The sequence below is a fragment of the Hypanus sabinus genome, chromosome 16, assembly GCF_030144855.1.
Source record: "Hypanus sabinus isolate sHypSab1 chromosome 16, sHypSab1.hap1, whole genome shotgun sequence".
Taxonomy (NCBI): Eukaryota; Metazoa; Chordata; class Chondrichthyes; order Myliobatiformes; family Dasyatidae; genus Hypanus; species Hypanus sabinus.
Genome location: NC_082721.1, coordinates 57006994 through 57026238, shown reverse-complemented (window position 1 = coordinate 57026238; position 19245 = coordinate 57006994). Strand labels below are relative to the sequence as shown.

At 41.8% G+C, this 19245-nt stretch overlaps 1 protein-coding gene across 8 annotated transcripts in view; it reads right to left on the bottom strand.

Annotated features, from left to right (window-relative positions):
- Window positions 1–19245, bottom strand: part of LOC132406331 (uncharacterized) — a 68600-nt gene that overhangs the window by 29785 nt on the left and 19570 nt on the right. For all 8 annotated transcript variants that reach the window (XM_059991850.1, XM_059991854.1, XM_059991855.1 and 5 more), the window contains 3 exons: window positions 11147–11254; window positions 7579–7773; window positions 3412–3540 (listed from right to left, as the gene is read on the bottom strand). In XM_059991850.1, coding sequence (XP_059847833.1) covers window positions 3412–3540; window positions 7579–7773; window positions 11147–11254 — 432 coding nt within the window. The remainder of the gene's footprint in view (window positions 1–3411; window positions 3541–7578; window positions 7774–11146; window positions 11255–19245) is intronic.

Sequence of the window (19245 nt, the reverse complement as noted above, 5' to 3'; positions counted from 1 at the left end):
CCAAATTTATCAGATCAGTGTTTCCGATGTAACCAGGAAACTGGTACTTTTTTACATTCGACATGGTCTTGCTCTAAAATTCAACCTTTTTGGACAAATTTAAGACTTTTACTGGAACAAATTACAGGAACACAATTTCCTCATAATCCAATACTACTTTTACTAGGTTATATTGAAGGGATAAAACCAAAACTCAAACTAAATAAATATCAGAAAGAATCTATAAAAATTGCACTGGCAGTAGCCAAAAAAGCTATTGCAGTTACTTGGAAATCGGATACATATTTAAGTATAGACTCTTGGAAGAAAGAAATCTATGGCTGTATTCCATTAGAAAAAATTACTTATAATTTAAGAGATAAATATGAAACATTTCTGAAAATTTGGAGCCCTTATTTACAAAAGACAGGATTAAATATATAGATGCTCTGAAGATGAAACAATTGGTTATTAGGGGAAAGAAATAAATATACATATTAAAGTTATTACGAATTCCATGGAGCATGTGGAGATCTTCCAACAACCAGGCATTCTTTCTTTCTTTCTTTTTTTTTCTTTCTTTCTCTTTTTTTTTCTATAGGGCAGTTAGGGGGGAGGGGTTAAGGGGAGGGGGTAAGGGTTATATACATTTTTTTTCATACTTTACTTTGTAACTATTTAAAAATGCAATAAAAAAAAACAAGCTTCACAACATACAGTATGCCAGCGATATTAAACCTGACGAAAGGTCTCGGCCCGAAACGTCGACAGCGCTTCTCCCTATTGATGTTGCCTGGCCTGCTGTGTTCCACCAGCATTTTGTGTGTGTTTTTATATTAAACCTGATTCCGGTTCTGATTGTGTTTGCAATGTACTGTGTGACTGTTGGAAGAAGATAATGTTCAAGGCATTTATAGCCTGGTGTGTTTTCCTCTGGCAATAAACTTGAAATTGAATAAATATGAACCTGACTGACATTTTAATGAATCAAAATAAGAGATTCTTTCGATGCTGGAAATCTGAGCAACACACACGGAATGGTGGAGGAACTCAGCGGGTTAGGCAACATCTATGGAGTTTCAGTAAAGAGTTGACATTTCAGGCTGAAACCCATTATCGGGACTGGAAAAGAAAGGGGAAAAGTCAGAATATGAAGGTAGAGAAGGGAAAGTTATTCTAGGGTCTCAGCTCAAAACGTCAACTGTTTATTCCTCTAATAGATGCTGTCTGATCTGCCGAGTTCTTCCAGCATTTTGTGTAGTTGAAATTTTAATTCTTCCTCAGAATGTTGACATCACTCACAGGACCATCATTTATTCTTCACCTCCATCTACCTTGTTACCAACCTTTAGACCGTCTGCATGAAGATTCAGCCATGTCACTGACAGACGGTGGCTGTGTAATGGTAAAGATAGAACATTTCCTCCATTGCAGGATGAATAAAATGCTGGTGGTTCACCGTCACTATTACCGGTTGTAGATTTTTATTCCACATTTATTTAATTATTCAGTTGAATCCATCTACACTGCTCGCTGCCTCAGTAAAGCAGCCAACGTAATAAAAGATCCTTCCCACCCTAGGCATTCTCTCTTCTCCCCACTCCCACTGGTAGGAGCCTGAAAGTATGTACCACTAGACCCAACACAGATTCCTTGAGCTAAAGGGTCTTCTTCTGGGTTGTAGCAAATGTAGAAAACATGATCAAGAGCCCAGAGGGACATCTGGAGATAAAAGTTAGGGTTATACCCCAACCCCAACCCTTACCCTTCCCTCCAAGTACTATGTTTGCATTTCCACCTGTCTCAGTAAAGTGCAGCATAATCACGACCCCTTCCATCTCCCTTCTCCCCACTCCCATTGAGCAAAAGATACAAAAGCTGAAAGCATGTAACACCAGTCAGCTTCAATCCTGTTATAAGAGTACTGAACAGTTGCTCACAATCTACCACATTATGGGCTTGCACCATATTCTCTGCCATTATCTGTAACTGCAACACTTTTTTCAGCAATCTGTTATTGTTTTCCCTTGTTCTCAATGCATCGTGCAATGAATTGATCTGTATGGATGGCACACAAAATAAAGTTTGTCACTGTGTCTTGGTACATGTGACAATAATAAATGAATTTACCCATTTAAATTGCTATGGTTCAGATACTTGGATTAAGAATCTCAACCTCTGGATCATACATCTAGTAACATTACCATTCTGATAGCCTAAATATTTTCCTGTCACGAGGCAGGAGAGGAAAATGGGTTAGATGCTATGTGATGACTGTTGTATTTTGATGGTTTCCACAGGTGAACAGCCTCACAGTTCCAGCCTGCACAAGGAATACAGGACATGCGTAGAACACAGAATGTAGAGCAGTACAACACAGGCCCTTCAGCCCACAATGCAGCTAAATAGGATCCTGGTCAGACCCCACTTGGAGTACCGTGCTCAGTTCTGGTCGTTTCACTACAGGAAGGGTGTGGAAGCCATAGAAAGGGTGCAGAGGAGATTTACAATTATGTTGCCTGGATTGGGGAGCATGCCTTATGAAAACAGGTTGAGTGAACTCGGTCTTTTCTCCTTGGAGCGACGGAGGGTGAGAGGTGACCTGATAGAGATGTATAAGATGATGAGAGGCATTGATCGTGTGGATAGTCAGAGGCTTTTTCCCAGGGCTGAAGTGGTTGCCACAAGAGGACATAGGTTTAAGGTGCTGGGAAGTAGGTACAGAGGAGATGTCAGGGGTAAGTTTTTTACTCAGAGGGTGGTGAGTGCGTGGAATGGGCTGCTGGCAACGGTGGTGGAGGCGGATACAAGAGGGTCTTTTAAGAGATTTTTGGAAAGGTACATGAAGCTTAGAAAAATAGAGGGCTATAGGTAAGCCTAGTAATTTCTAAGGTAGGGACATATTCGGAACAACTTTATGGGCTGAAGGGCCTGTATTGTGCTGTAGATTTTCTATGTTTCTATGTTGTGCCAACCTAATAGCCTACCCTAAGATCAATCTAATGATTCCCTTCCATATAGCCCTCCATTTATCGGTCATCCATGTGCCTAACTAAGATTCTCTTAAATGCCCCAATGTATCTGTCTCTACCACCATGCCTGGCAGGCACTTCCACATACCCACTCTCTATGTAAAAAGAACTACCTCTGATAAACCCCCATAGTTTCCCCAATCACCTTAAAATTATACCCCCTTGTAATTGCCATTTCTGCCCTGGGAAAAAGTCTTTGGCTGTCAACTCAATTTACCTATTTCTCTTATTATCTTGTATGCCTCTACCTTCCTTGAATAAAGCCCTTGAACTATCCAGGGCTAGATACCGGTGTAAATTACAAAAAGAGAGAAAATGAGCAAAATAATTGGTCCATGTTTTCACAGCGATGTGCTATTAATTATTGCATTCACAGAAATCACTCCCAGTTTGCTGTTACCTGCTGGCTGTCAGGGCTTGTTTCCTGACAGACATCTTCTGCTTGTCTCTTCCTGTCAATTAACACCGGCACCCAGGGCAGGGAGTCTTCCACTGCCTGAATCAACATCACCATTCCAACAGACAGCACCTGGAGGCAGACACATACGTCAACTCTGTATGAGCACCAATCTAACAAGATAATCACTCACTAATTGCACACCTCAACACTACCCTGCCATGATCTCGCAGAACAGACCTGGATGATGCTAATTTACAGTAGATGAGAATTAAATGGGAGCCATTTGGCCCATTGTACCCGTATTGGTTCTAGCCCATCAAATTGTTTTAGTCCCAAATAAATTCTTCTCAGGTTTCCGGCCAGGAATTTTAACAAAGATGAACGTTTCAGTCTAAGTAAGGACTGGAATTCAATTGTAGACAAGGTGGGAGAGCAGAAACCTGATAGGATGGGGACTAATCAATCAGGAGGGTTGGACTATGGGTGCATAAATACCACTGGACTAGACATGACCAGGCATCATCCCTGATGAAAATGGCAAAGTTTGTCTTTAAAACGTTTACAATCGATATCGATACCTGTACCCAGCTGGAAGTCCGAGTAGAGTTTATTTGTCATATACGCCCGGAAAGCACTAGATCCTGTTTCAGTCCCATTTAGAGACTATGTCTTATGAGCATAAGTTAAATCAGCTAGCGCTTTGCTCTTTGGTGCAAATGAGGATAAGAGGTGACTTGATAGAAGTGTACAAAATGATGAGACATAGATCAAGAGGACAGCCAGAGACCAGGGTGGAAGGGGGGAGGAGCATTACTTTAATGTGATTGGAGGGAAGTAAAGGGGGATGTTAGAGTTTGAATTTCACACAGAGAGCAGTGGGTCTGTGGAACGTGCTGCCAGGGCTAGTGATAGAGATAGATACTTTAGGGAGATTCAAGAGACTGTTAGATAGGCACATAGATGATAGAAAAATGGAGGGTTATGTGGGAGGGAAAGGATAGATTGATCTTAGATGAACTTAAAAAGTCAGCACAACATTGTGGGGCAAAGGGCCTGTACCATGCTGTAATGTTTTGTTACTTTACACAGTCTTATTACATTTTCTCCCCTTTGAAGTACATGCTGCAGTTTATATCAGATGTGGTTTCCCAATCACCAGCTGTGGTGAAACATTTCCGTCTTGGGTGGCTCTTGAATGAGAATGTTATTCTCACTTCCCTTTGAGGATCTTCACTTGGTGGCCACTCAGCTGCCTCAGCACCAGTGGAAACAACCTCCACTGCTTTACCCCCATACTCCAGCTCCGGGGAAAATATTCCCTGTCTTTTCAGGGCACAGTTTACACCTGAATTTCTATGTTCAACAGAGAAAGTCAACAAGAACTGCCGAGTTCCACAAAGTTGCTGCACATGTGGATAGGGTGGTTAAGAAGGTGTGAACAGAGAAATACTAGAGCCCTCAACACATTGAATGAAAGGCCTCTGACCTGAAAAGTTAACTCTGTTTCTCTCTCCACAGATGCTGCTCAACTTGCTGTGTATTTCAATATTTTTAAAGTTTTTCATAGAATATAGAACAGTACAACACTGTTATGCTGACCTTTTAAACTATTCCAAGTCCAATCCAACCCTTTGCTTCTACATAGCACTCCATTTTCCCATCATCCGTGTGCCTATCTCAGAGTCTCTTAGATATTCCTAATGTATCTGCCTCAGCCTCTACTGCAAATGGGACTAGCATTTTGGTCAGAATGGCTGAAGGGCCACTGCCTATGACCCTGGCAGTGCATTTCATGCTCCCATCACTCTCTATGTGAAAAAGAAAACACACAACTCTGACATCTTCCCTATCTTTTCCTCTGGTATTAGCCATTTCTGCCTTAGGAAAATGTTTCTGACTATCCACTGTATCTGTGCCTTTTATCATCTTGTGCATCTCTATCAAGTCACTTCTCATCCTCCTTCACTCCAAAGAGAAAACCCATAGCTCACTTAACCAATCCTCTTCAGAAACGCTCTCTAATCTAGGCAGTATCCTGGTAAATCTGCTGTGCATCCTCTCTCAGGCTTCCACATCCTTCCTGGAATGAGGTGACTAGAACTGAACATGAGATTCCAAGTGTGGTATAACCAGAGCTGCAGATTTACCTCACAGCTCTTGAACTCAATCCCCCAACTAATGAAGGCCAACACATCATACGCCTCCTTAGCTACCCTATCAACATGTGCAGCAACTTTGTGGAATCTATAGATGTAAATCTCCTGTTTTTACTGTTTCTGTGCCCTGTTATAGATTACTATACAGTAAATGTCAGAACTGAAGATGACTTGTTGGTGATCGGTTGGCTGTTGAGACTGCAGGAGGTGAATTTCTGAGGGTAGCCAAATTTGAAGAGCGTTCCCTTCTGAGATTAAAATATTAGCTTTATTTGACACATGTATAGTGAAACATCAAAACACACAATGAAATGTGTCATTTGTGTCTACGACCAACACAGACTGAGAATGCGCAGGGGACAGCCTGCAAGGGCTGATATGCTTATAGTATCAACATAGCATGGTCACAGTTTACTGATGTGTCTTTGGAATGTAGAGGGAATCTGGAGCACCCAGAGGAATCCCATGCATCACTGGGAGAACTCCTTACAGACAGCAGCAGAAATCAAATTCCGACCTTACAGCAGGTGCTGTAACGCTTTGAGCTAACCACTATGATACTGTGCCACCCGAATCACTGACTGACCTGACCGGCTGAAATCAACGTTCAACAGTCTCGAATACCTGCTGGACTTATTGTGATTGACAGTAATGAAGAATGGTTGGAACCCTGTGGTCAATCCAAGAGATTAAGGTGATCAGGGAGTGGTGTGTAGGGGTGTGGGTGAGGGTGAGGGACAGGGGAAGGTTCAAGTGGTTCTATTTTAATATCAGAGAAAGTATACAGCATACAACCTGAAATTCCTACTCTTCACAGACACTGAAAAAAATTTTCATTTATGTATTCACTGGGCTGGCCAGGATTGACAAAACCACATTTATTGCCCATCCTGGTTGTCATTGAGCAGGTTGTGAAGAGCCACCGGTCAGGTAGCGAGAATCTGTGTGGTGAAAGTGTTACCACTAAGATGTTATGCAGAGAGTTTCAGTGTTAAGACCCAATTAAGGAATCATGGTTGGCTGCTCATCCAGGAGAAAGAAAACAGATCTCAAACCTCCACTGCCTTGCAACTCTACCCACTCATGGGAAGGCTTCAGGAGTAAACCTCAAGGAAAGATCTGCTGGTGTCCCTAAGGCAGCCCTACATTGAGTTCAACGCTGACTGATAATGCCTGTGACACTGCTGGTGCCAAAGTATATCGTTCTCTGCTGTTCCTTTTGCCTTCATCAGCTGCATGGAGAAGGGGTGCCTGCTATGGGAACTCTCTACGGGTTGCTCTCTATTTTACACTGCCCTGGCTTACAATAGTGGTGTACCATCCTCAATCAGTGAGATCTAAGAGGAACCAACCGGTGGTGGTGAGCCTCCAGCCCCCGTCCATCAGGTTTGGGAGGTCATACTGTTATTACCCATTAACTGGACCCATACCTCCGTCACACTTTATTTACTAGCGTACAAGAATAACCTGGCCCCAGCCACCACACTGTTTGAAAATATGAATGAAGAAAGGCTAGTATTATACAGAAATTGACTAGTTGGATACTGATTGGTGACCTCGTGGATGTTTAAATTTGCATAATCCATTACCAACCATTTACAGGTGTCAATAACTAATGGAATCTATGGATTAAAAGCCAGTAATACTTCAGAATTAGTATAACTGATGAATAGTAAAAATCACCCTAGAATCCTTTGTTTTACATCCTTACCTTGTCTTGGTATGTCCTCCATTGTGCAAAGGAGAGCTATGCCCTTCTAAGACCTTTTTTGCCTGGGCTAACTGCACATTGTCTGTAACCTATCCAGAGGTCTCACTCCGAAACATCGACTGTTTATTCCCGTCCATATTTGCTGCCTGACTTGCTGAGTTCCTCCAGCATTCTGTGTGTGCTGCTCTGAACTGCTAGCATTTGCAGAATCTCTGTGTCTGTAAACTATCCTTGTCTGGACATTATCTTAACCCTTGTCTTACTGCAGGTTCCACACTGCTTCCTTACAGCTCTACCTACCGCCCGGAAGTTGCTGAGAAGTTTTCTGGAAGGACCTTCCAGTAGAGCATGCAGTGCTGACACCATCCCTCTCTTCAAAATTCTGCTGAGTGTCACAAAATCAGATGAGACCTTCTGGTAATCGGAATCCAAAAAATCAGAAACCAGCTTCCTGCATTTGTCAGCTACGACTGGATAGATCTCTCTGTGGTTGACCTATTACATTGGAAAGCAACAGTCAAACAGAAAGACTCAGGAAGTTCATTAAATCTGTGGTATAACTATTTCCCTCCTCTTTCTCAACAGTAACAGTGTAAAGATGAAAGATTAGTTGTATTTGTCATACATACATCAAAACATCGAAACATACAGTGAAGTGAATCCTTCCAAGTTCAAGTTCAGTTTATTGTCATTCAATATACCCATGTACATTGGTAAATGAAAGAACATTCTTCTGGACCCAGGTACACAACATAGCACATATAACTCACAAACACACAAAACATAAAGTAATGTTACCACAAATAAATTAACAAATAATAAGGTGCATATACCACAGAAGTCAAAAAGTATTACCCTGCTGGTGCTTCATGCATGGGTGTGGCAGGGAGGTTCGCAGTCTCACGACCTTCATTTGCATCAAATCAATGAGGATGTGCTGGAGGCCGCCTGCAAGTGTTGCCCTGCTTTCTGTGCCCACATAGCATTACCCACAACTCACTAACATTAACCTGGATGCCTTTGCAATGTGGGAGGAAACCAGAGTACCTGGAGGAAACCCACACGGTCATGGTGAGTACTTACAATCTCCTTACAGACAGCGATGAGAATCAAACCCTGATCTCACAGCCCACGCTATGAAACATGGCGCTAACACGTATACAACATGGAAAAGGCACTTCAATCTAACTTGCCCATGCTGTCCAAAGTGCCTTCCTGAGCTAGTCCTATTTGCCTACATTTTTCCCATATCCATTAAACCTCACCCTATCCATTAAACCTCACCCTATCCATGAACTGGTCTGTGTGTCCTTTAAACACTGTCACTGAACCTACCTTGACTGCTTCCATTGGCAGCTCATTCAGTGCAGTAAAAACCCTGATGGATTTTACAGGATCATTTTCAGACTAAGTTTGACCCATAATGAATGTTAAGCTGGGTGATTTAAGCTGAACCAGAGAGACTGCCTTGAGGAAATATCTTAAGAGAAAGGCAGAGAAGATTGGGGAGGAAATTCAGGAGTCAGAGCCCTAGAGATTGAAGGCATGGCCTTCAGTGGTGCAGTGACTAGCACTAAGAGGTCCCAAAAGGCAGAATCTCAGGGCTGGAAAAGGTCTACAGTACAGATACAAGCAACGCACAAAATGCTGGAGGAACTCAGCAGGCCAAGCAGTGTCTATGGAAAAGAATACAGTTCACGTTTTGGGCCAAACATCCTTCAGCAGGACTGGAGAAAAAAAAATGGAGTAGATTTAAAAGCTGGGGGGGTGGGGAGGGAGAAGCACAAAGTGATAGGTAAAACTGGGAGGGGGAGGGATGAAGTAAAGAGCTGGGAAGTTGTTTGGTGAAAGTGATACAGGGCTGGAGAAAGGGAAACCTAATAGGAGAGGACAGAGGGCCATAGACACCAGAGGGAGGCGATGGGTAGACAAGGAGATATGCGAGAGAGGGAAAAGGGGATGGAGAGAGAGGGGACATTACCGGAAGCTCGAGGAACTGATGTTCATGGACGTTACCCAGATGGACTATAAGGTGTAGTTTCTCCAACCTGAGTGTGGTCTCAGTACAGGAGGCCATGGATTGACATATCGGAATGGGAATGAGAAACGGAATTAATATGGGTGGCCACTGGGAAATCCTGCTTCATCTGGCATATGGAGCATAGGTGCTCGGCAGAAGCAGTCTCCTAATCTACGTTGGGAGATAGAGGAGGTCACACCGGGAGTACCAGACACAGTATATAACCCCAACAGATTCAAAGGTGAAATGTTGCCTCACTTGTTCCTTGCAAGTGGAACAAGTGCTACAGCTGCCCCTACACCTCCTCCCTCACTACCACTCAGGGCCCTAAACAGTCCTTTCAGGTGAGGCAACACTTCACATGTCGACTGTACTCTTTTCCATTGATGCTGGCTGGCCTACTGAGTTCCTCCAGCACTTTGAGGGGGAACTTCTTCACTCAGCAGTGATGAGAGTGTGGAACGAGCTGCCGGCAGAAGTGCTGGCTGTGGGTTCAATTGTAACATTTAAGAGAAGTTTGAATAAGTACATAAATGGGGGGGGGGGGGGGAAGGAGTATGGAACACTTCATATGTCATCCAGTAGCACTTACATCCACTGTGATGATGTGTTTTGAGAGGTTGGTGATGAAACATAACAACTTCTGCCTGAGAAACAACTTGGACCCGATCCAGTTTGCCTTATATCACAACAAGTCAACAGCAATTGCCATTTCATTGGCTTTTCACCTAACACCGGAACATTTGGTCAGTGAGGATACATAGATCAGGATGCTCATCATTGACTACAGCTTAGCATTCAATACTATCATCCCCTCAAAACTAATCAATAAGCTTCAAGACCTTGGCCTCAATGCCTCCTTATGTAAATGATCCCTGATCTCCTCACTTGCAGACCCCAGTCAGTTCAGATTGGCAAAAACATCTCCTCCACAATCATCATCAGCATCAGTGCACCACAAGGCTATGTGCTTACCATCCACCCCCCCCCCCACTCTACTCGCTTTACACTGATGACTGAGGCTGAGCACAGTTCCAATGCTATATTTAAGTTTGCTGATGACACCACAGTCATTGGCTGAATCAAAGGTGGTGACAAATCAGCATGTAGGAGGGAGATTGAAAATCTGGCTGAGTGGTGGCCACAATAACAACCTCTTATTCAATGTCTGCAAGACCAAAAAGCTGATTATTGACTTCAGGGGAAGGAAACTGTAGGTCCATAAGCCAGTCGTCATCAGGGGATCAGAGGTGGAGAGGGTCAGCAAATTCCTCACTGTTATAATTTTAGAGGATCTCTCCAAGTGCCATTATGAAGAAAACATGGTAGCGCCTCTACTTTCTTAGAAGTTTGCAAAGATTCGGCATTTCATCTAAAACTTTGACAAACTTGTAGAGATGTGCGATGGAGAGTATATTGACTGGTTGCATCATGGCCTGATATGGAAACACCAATGCACAGGAATGGAAATGCCTATTAAAAGTAGTGGGATACAGCCCTGTCCATCACAGGTAAATCCCTTCACACTATTGAGCGCATCTTCAGGGAATGCCTTTGCAGGAAAGCATCATCCATCATCAGGGACTCTTCCTTTCCAGCCCATCCTCTCTTCTCACTGCTGCCATCAGGAAGGAGTTAGAGGAGCCTCAGGACCCACACTGCCAGGTTCAGGTCCAGAAACAGCTATTATTCCTCAGCTATCAAGTTCATAAACCATTTGGGAAAACTTCACTCATCTTCACTTGCCCCATCAGTGAAATGTTCCCACAACCTGTGGACTCACTTCTATGTTTTTAACTCCAAGCAGAGTGTACCACAAAATATTCTAAATGTTAAAAATGCCTTTACCTCCACAGTCTCAGATTCCAACAGGAGGCAGATGGTCTGCGTTAAGTTTAGGATGTTCCATATTCGAGAGGCGGAACCATGAAGAAACCTGTGAAGCTGCATTAAGCCCTGGGTAAAAAGGAAAAGGAACAGCCTTATTAAACAGCTCAAGATTTCTGCTGACCATCTCCATCAGTCAAGTACCTGAAATATGAGTGGGCAGGAGGTAAGTGTAGGGGGAACGTCAGAGGTGAATTTTTTACACAGCGTGTGTTGGGTATCTGGCCTCAATATGACAGCAGAGGAGGTTATGTATAGACATGTTACAATGGGAATAGGAAGTCATATTGAAATGAGTAACCCTTGGGAGATCCTAGCCATTATGGTGGACAGAGCAAAGGTGCTCGATGAAGTGATCCCCGCTTTTGGGTGGAGGGAGACAAGCATTTATAAAGTTGACATGTTCCTGTCAAAAAGCTTTGAATACATTGGTTTTTGGGTGTAGTTAAAGCTCACTTCAGTGATGGCTTTCCACTCCTCCCCAAGACACACCCTGACTGTACCAGAAAATGCTTTTCTTTTTCCCAGTCTCGCCTGACATCTCTCAAAATCAGCACCTCTTTCACCTCGAGGGATAATGTAGGTGTTCAGGAACACCTCCAGCTAATGTCCCTTCAATTTGTGCACCATCCTGACTTGTTCATTGTTCATTGTCACGGGATTATTGTCTGGACAACCAACTCTTCTTTTTTTCTGTAATATATTTTTTATTGAAGTTCACCAAACAAACATTTCCATAAGATGTATTTCAGATATTGTACATATATATCATATAATCATATATATCACAAAATCTCCACAAAGTATTTATCTGGGGTATACACTTATAGAAAAGAGTGGAAAGAAAAAACAAGCAAAAGGAAAGAACTATGTACAAGTAGGGAGTGATCTTTTTTTAAAAACAGATTCATTGATTTGTGAGAATAAAATCAGGCCTATGAGGCATTATGTAGTTAAACCATTTTTCCCAGTATGAATCAAATTGTTCCAGCTTATGATTAACAGATGCTGTTATCTTCTTCATTTTGTAAATGTCCATTGTAATTTCCATCCATGTATTTAAAGCTGTCCTCTCCTGTGATAACCATTTCCTAGTAAGAGTCTTTTTACCAGCCACCAACAGTATATTCATTAAATATTTATCTCTTTTCAACCATTCTTGAGACATATATCCAAAATATATGGTCTTACTCTCCAAGGGTATTTCACATTTAAAGATATCTTATAGGGCATTGTGTATCCCCCTCCAATAGTTTTTGATAACAGGGCAATCCCAAAAAATATGATAATGATTTGCATTTTGATTTCCACAATTTCTCCAGCAAACAGGGAGGTTACTATCATAATGGGATTTCTGAGAGGGTGTAATAAAATATCTTATCAAGTTTTTCCATCCAAACTCCCTCCATTTCTGTGAACTGGTACACTTCCATTGATATCTCCATATTGTTGTCCATTCTTCCTCGGATATAATTATCCCTCCTTCCTTCTCCCATTTTGTTTTAATGTATGAAGTCGAATGTGTTTTAAGATTTGACAACCCCTTATACATGCTTGAAATGATTCTACTGTAGCAGTGTGCTACACACAGTGCTGAAATAACGACACGGAGTCGGTAAACTGCAGTTAAAAAAGATTTTATTCGAACTTCGCGGCCTCGCTTTAAAGCCTCCCTGATCCCGCCCTCCCCGGGCGCGGATGCTGTAGGGGGCACATATTCACAGTCCTGTCCCGCGTGCGGATGCTGTAGGAGGCATATATTCACAGTCCCGCGTGGGCTTTTCCCTTTGTTGGTGAAGCAGACCTGGTGCCCTTTTGGGACTGGCCTTTGTGCCGGCGCGCTGGCTATCTGTGACCCGGTTCGAGTGTGCTAGGAAGTGGGTTGCCACATTACTACCATTATCTGAATTATATGCTTTTCTAAAGAGCTCTATCAAGCATGTACTTGCCTTGGTTACACTTTTAAGCGTCTTATTAACATATTGTCACATCTGTAAATACCGATAAAAATCTTGTTTTTCTAATAAGTGTTTCTCTTTAAGCATTTCAAAACTGAAGAGTGTTCCTTCTTTCATTATGTTGCAAAGAACTGTTATTCCTTTAGCTGTCCAGTCCTTAAATCTAGCATTCAATTTATTTGGTGTAAAATCAGAGTCATATGCACATCATTTAAGAATTGCAATATCTCCCTCGAGATTATATTCTTTTATAGTAGTTTTCCATATTTTAAAAGTCAATTTTGCCCATGGATTATCAATAGTATTTATGTACCTTTGCAGGTTGTTATCAGCCAAAATTGCTTGTATGGGGATGGGAAGTACCCGCTCCTCAATGTTTTTCCATTGACCGTCATATGATGGGTTGCACCAACATATCACAGCTCTCAACTGTGCTGCAAAATAATAATCTCTAAGAGAAGGCAAGCCCCATCCTCCCTTTTCCTTTGCTAATTGCAAAGTTTTGAGATGACTTCTAGGTCTTTTACCCTGCCAAATATACCTTGATAGCATCTTGTTCCATTCATTGAATTGATTTTGATTCATCTCTATTGGTAGGGTCTGAAAGAGATGTAACAGTCTAAGCAGTATGTTCATTTTAATAGACTCAATCCTTGAACTGAGACTGAAAAAAGGAATCAGGTTCCATCTTGCCATATCTTCCTTAGTTTTTTATGTAAAGGCTAATAATTACATACTGATAATTTTGCCAAATCTTTTGGCATAATGATGCCCAAATATTTGAAAGACTCTGTGTGTATGCCCAGGGGTATCGACTTTCAATTTCTCTTGGTGGGCTATAGTAATATGAAAGTAATTGGGTTTTATCTATGTTGATCTTGTATCCTGGTAATTGACCATATTGTTCAAAGGATTGCATCAATTTAGGTAAAGAGTATGTTGGTTGCCTTAGATAGATCAAAGTGTCATCCTCATAACAAGCCAATTTATGCTCTGTCCCTTTAATAGTAATTCCCCGATATCTTCATTTTGTCTGATGTATTGAGCTAATGGTTCCAGATATAATGCAAAGAGTAGTGGTGACCATGTACAACTCTGTCTCATGCCCCTTTCTAGGGTAAGACTATTTGATAGATATCCATTGATTTTAATCCTAGCAGTAGGATTGTCATATAGTATCTGTATAGTTTTAATAATTGTGTCTTGGAAACCAAATCTATGTAAAACTCTAAAGAAAATTCCAATTAACCGAATCAAATGCTCTTTCAGCGTCCATGCTTATCACTCTTGCTTTGATTTTATTTTTTTGTATATGACCCATAATGTGAAGTGTCCTTCGTATATTGTCTTGAGTCTGGCGTTGTCGTTTAAAACCTGTCTGCTCATTACGTATCAGTATGGGTAGAAACTCCTCTAATCGTTTGGCCATGATGGAGGTAAATAACCTATAATCTACATTAAGAATGGATATTGGTCTAAATGATCCACATTCCATTTTATCCTTGCCTTCTTTTGGTATAGCTGAGATTATTGCTTCCTTCCAACTGGGTGGCATTTGTGCCTTTTTTAGAGCCCGGTTCAGTGTGGGGAGTTAAACAGGAATTAACTCATTTTTAAATTCTTTGTACCACTCTGCCATATACCCATCTGATCCTGGTGACTTGCTTAATTTAAGCCTACTAATTGCAGCTTTTAATTCAACTTCAGTTATGTCAGCAGTCATCCTTCTATTTTGTTCTTCGCTTAAAGTGGGTAACTCTAGAGAATTCAAGAAGGTGTCAATTTGGGTTATGCTTTCCCCTGGAACTTTGGAATATAGCGTTTTGTAAAACACTTCAAAAGCTTCACTTAGGTTATTTTTTATCATTTTCGTTCTTGGGTCCCTAATTCTATGAATTGTATTTTCTGCTATCTTTTTTTTTCAGTTTCCACGCCAGTATTTTCATAGATTTTGATCCACTTTCATAATGTCTCTGTTTCAGAAACATTAAGTTTTTCCTGATTTCTTGCGTAGCCAAATTATTTATTTCATTCCTAATTCTTTTAATTTCCCCTAATGTATCCTGTGCCAAATTCAATTTGTGTTTTTTCTCTAGTTCCTTCAGCCTATTTTGTAATTCCTCTAATGTTTTATTCCTTGTTTTTCTTATATGAAGATATCGCTATAATTTTCCCTCTTAAGACCGCCTTCAGAGTATCCCATAAAATGGGAGGTGAAACCTCTCCATTATCATTAAATTCTAAGTACAGACCAATTTCTTTTTTAATTTGTTCCTTAAAGTACAGATCATTGAGTAGACTTGAATTTAGTTTCCAAATAGTATTCTTTGGTTAAAGTCAAAATCAACAGATAAATATATAGGTGCATGGTCACTTACATCTATTGTCCCAATTCCACAGGTGTTTATTTTGTCTTTGTCTTTTCCAAATGTTATGAAATAGTCTATTCTTGTATATACAGAATGGGGAGCAGAATAATGAGTGTAATCCCTTCTGTCAGGGAAAAGGTCCCTCCATATATCAATTAAACCAACATCCTCAAAAAGTGTATTAACTTTCTTATGTAAAGATTTTATTTCATAGGTTTTTCCATTGGAAGAGTCTAAGTTTGGTTGTAATTGTAAATTTAAGTCTCCCCCACATATCAGGAGACCTTCTGTTTCCGTTACCACAATATCAGTAATTTTCTGAAAGAAACCAATATCACTTCCCGGGGGTGCTTATATATTCAATAGAGTAACTGAATTGCCATCTATATTCCCCCATACCAGAATATATCTGCCTTCTTTATCTCCCATTTCGAATATTTTTTCAAAATTTAGCTTACTGGAGATAAGAATAGCAACTCCTCTCCTATGTCCTGATTTATATGAGGAGAAAAACAAATTAGCGAAGCCCGTTCTCTTTAGTTTTTTATGCTCATTATCACTTAAATGAGTTTCCTGTAAATATACTACATGGGCTTGTTCTTTTTTCATTTTGGATAAAATTCTCTTACGTTTGATTGGATTTAATAGTCCATTTACATTAAAAGAAGTGAATTTTACCTCGTCTTTAGCCATCTGTATTTATCTGTCAATGTATCATTGAAATTAGAATAAAACTTAATCATCTACTCCCTGAACAAATAAGAGCCAAGAAACTCAAATAATAACAAAAATGGCAATGAACTTGTGATTCCAAGGCTGAGGTCTCTAGTTGATGACCCTGCGTTGAGCTAGAGGAAATGTCTAGCTGTGCGGGATAACCCCTCCTTCTTGTGAGTTGAGGGCCCCCATTGCAGTATTCATAAAAGTCAGTGAACAAATCCATTACACAGAAAAGATTTCCCTGTGTACTTATATACACACACACACATACACACACACACACACACACACACACACACACACATATATATATTCTCATTTTGGTGGGGAAAAAGGAGTAAGTGAGCGAGTAAAGAATTAACAATGAAGTAATATAAAAATCCACATTATAATAAATGTTACTCAAGATAGGTATATCACCATGTACTTTTACTTCTGTTTAGCTTCTCAATATTTTTAAAGTTAGCCAAACCTTGTGGCTCTTCTGAAGGGGGTGAGGACTGTCTTTGTGAAACTCTTGGTCTCTTCTTGATATATTTCTCTCAGCCTCCTCCCATCTCCTGCCTTCTCGTTTCTCGCACTATTTCCCAAGCCGAGTGGGACAATTCCTCAGCCAGGCTTACCTTCATTTTGGTCATGCTGACGGGCAACCCTCTGGCCTTCATGTCTGTAGTCACCTCTTCCACTGTCTGGTACAACCGCGTCCCGTTGTCATAAAACACTTGAAGTTTAGCAGGGTACAGAGTTTGAAATCTAATCTTATTTTGCTTTAATACTCACTTTACTTCGGAGTATTCTTCGCATTTCTGGAGGACCGTGGGGTGGTAATCTTGGTCAAAATATATTAATTTATCCTCTAAAAACACTCTCTTCTTACCCCAGGCCCTTCACAGAATCTCTGCCTTGGTGCTGTACCAAAGGAATTTAATTATTACTGAGCGTGGCTTTCTATCCCGGGTAGGTTTTGAGACTAACGCGCGGTGGGCTCTTTCGACTTCCTGCTCCATAGCCGGGGGAAGATCCTCATTAACTTTCCAACAAACTCCGTCATAGACGAGCCCTCCGCTCTTTCGGGAATGTTGTAGATTCTGATATTTTTTCCGCCGTGATCTTCCCTCCAGGTCAAGCAGTTTACCTTCTTGGTGATGTAATATTTTTATTGTCTTGCTCAGTATCCGTTCCACATTTTGAACGTGATCTTCCACCTTCTCAATTCGAGTCTCTGCCAGCACTATTTTTTGATTAACGCTGGCGAGCTCTGACTTAATATCACGGAGCTGCTGCTTTATATCTTTCTGGACCTACATTATTTCTTTCAGGATTTCGAAGATATTCGTTGCTTCGTCTGAGCGAGGCCCAGCGTCCGCCTGGCTAGCACGCGGTCGGGTCGGAGAGCCGCTCGAGCACCCCTCTCGGCCGCAGGCTCCGCAGTGCCACTTTTTTTATTTCCATTTCTTCTCCTCATTCTTGCCCCTCTTTTCAGTTCAAATATATTTGACGGGTCAAGGGGGCTTAATACGTGTTTTTCCGGAGGAGCTGGTGACTTAAGCTGCCATTCTCGACGATGACATCACTGGAAACACGACACAACCAACTCTTCTCAGTCTCATTCATCCCAAGAAAAAGAAAACCAGCCTCTGCAGTCTCTTCTCATGGCTGATATGATCCAAACCCAGCAACATTGCGAGGCAGGCAACATCCTGGTAAACTTCCTCTGCATTGTTTCACTGTAATCTCCATTATTTTATGTGGCACTCGAGCTACACACAGTTCCCTAACTGTGGCTTTACCACTGTTTTATAGTTGCTATGGTCTCTATTTTTATAGTCTATGTCCCAGCTATAGGAGGCAACCATTCTATGTGTCTTCTTAACCATCTTATCTAACTGTGCTGCAATCTTCAGCGATCCTTGGACTTGTAAACCAAGTCACCTTTTCCTCAGTATCCCTGGAGTCAACCATTCCCTGGAGTATCCCTGGAGTCAACCAGTCCTACCCTTACTTGTCCCCCCAAGTACATCACACTTAACAGGATCAAGTTCCATCTATCGACCCTCTGATCATCATTCAATCACTATCTTCACCCCAACTAAAGCTACAAGACCTGCACAAAACCACATAGTTACAACAGTGCAAACAATAGCATAATTAATAAAAAAACAGACCATGGGCACTGTAAAAATAGTCCAAAGATGTTAAAAGACTATAAGTTCAAAAGAAACCACCACACAGTTTCCACAAGTCCTCAGGGTCCCGATAGACTCGTCATCCCACGCAGGCAGCAGAAGGGAATACCCCCACTATGGACTTCCATGGCACCGCCCAATTCAGCCTCACAGACGCAGCACACAGTGAAAGCGACCTGACCGCAGTGGACTCCGAGTCCTTCGAGCCTCCGACCATTCCCTCCGGCACAGCTTCTCCGAGCACCATCCCTGCCGAGCATATTAAGATGCCCCCACCAACGCGACCCCTGCGGGGGCCTGTTCTTCCCAGCAGAGACCCGGACCTCACAGCAGCAGCAGCAACAAAGAAGGTCTTCCTGGAGATTTCCAGATATTCCTCCGTGTCCCACATCCGTTTTTCGTCTGATTATGATTGCGCACGGCACCACGCTTCACAAATAACAGATAATCAGCTCCGGAGTGGCCACTGCAGGCTGCGTCGTGCCACCATCTTGGATGAAATTTTATCAACTGATCATTATCTTCATGATGCTATACCAGAGCCCAAAGACGGTGAACCTCTGCGAGTCTGCCAGGGAAGTCAAAGGCCCAAGTCTATGAGCCCACAAATCCACTGGAGGCTGAAGACAGCCTGTCCTGGGGTTAGAGGACTGTGTATGTGAGTGAGTGGGGAGTGAGGGTGAGAAATGCACTTGTTTTGTTGCTGCTGTTTTGTTGTTTTACCAAGTATTGTGGTCATGCTATGTTGGCACCAGAATGTGTGGGGATTTAGAGATACAACCCAGTAACAAGCCTTCCCAGCTCATTGAACTCTTGTCACCCAATTA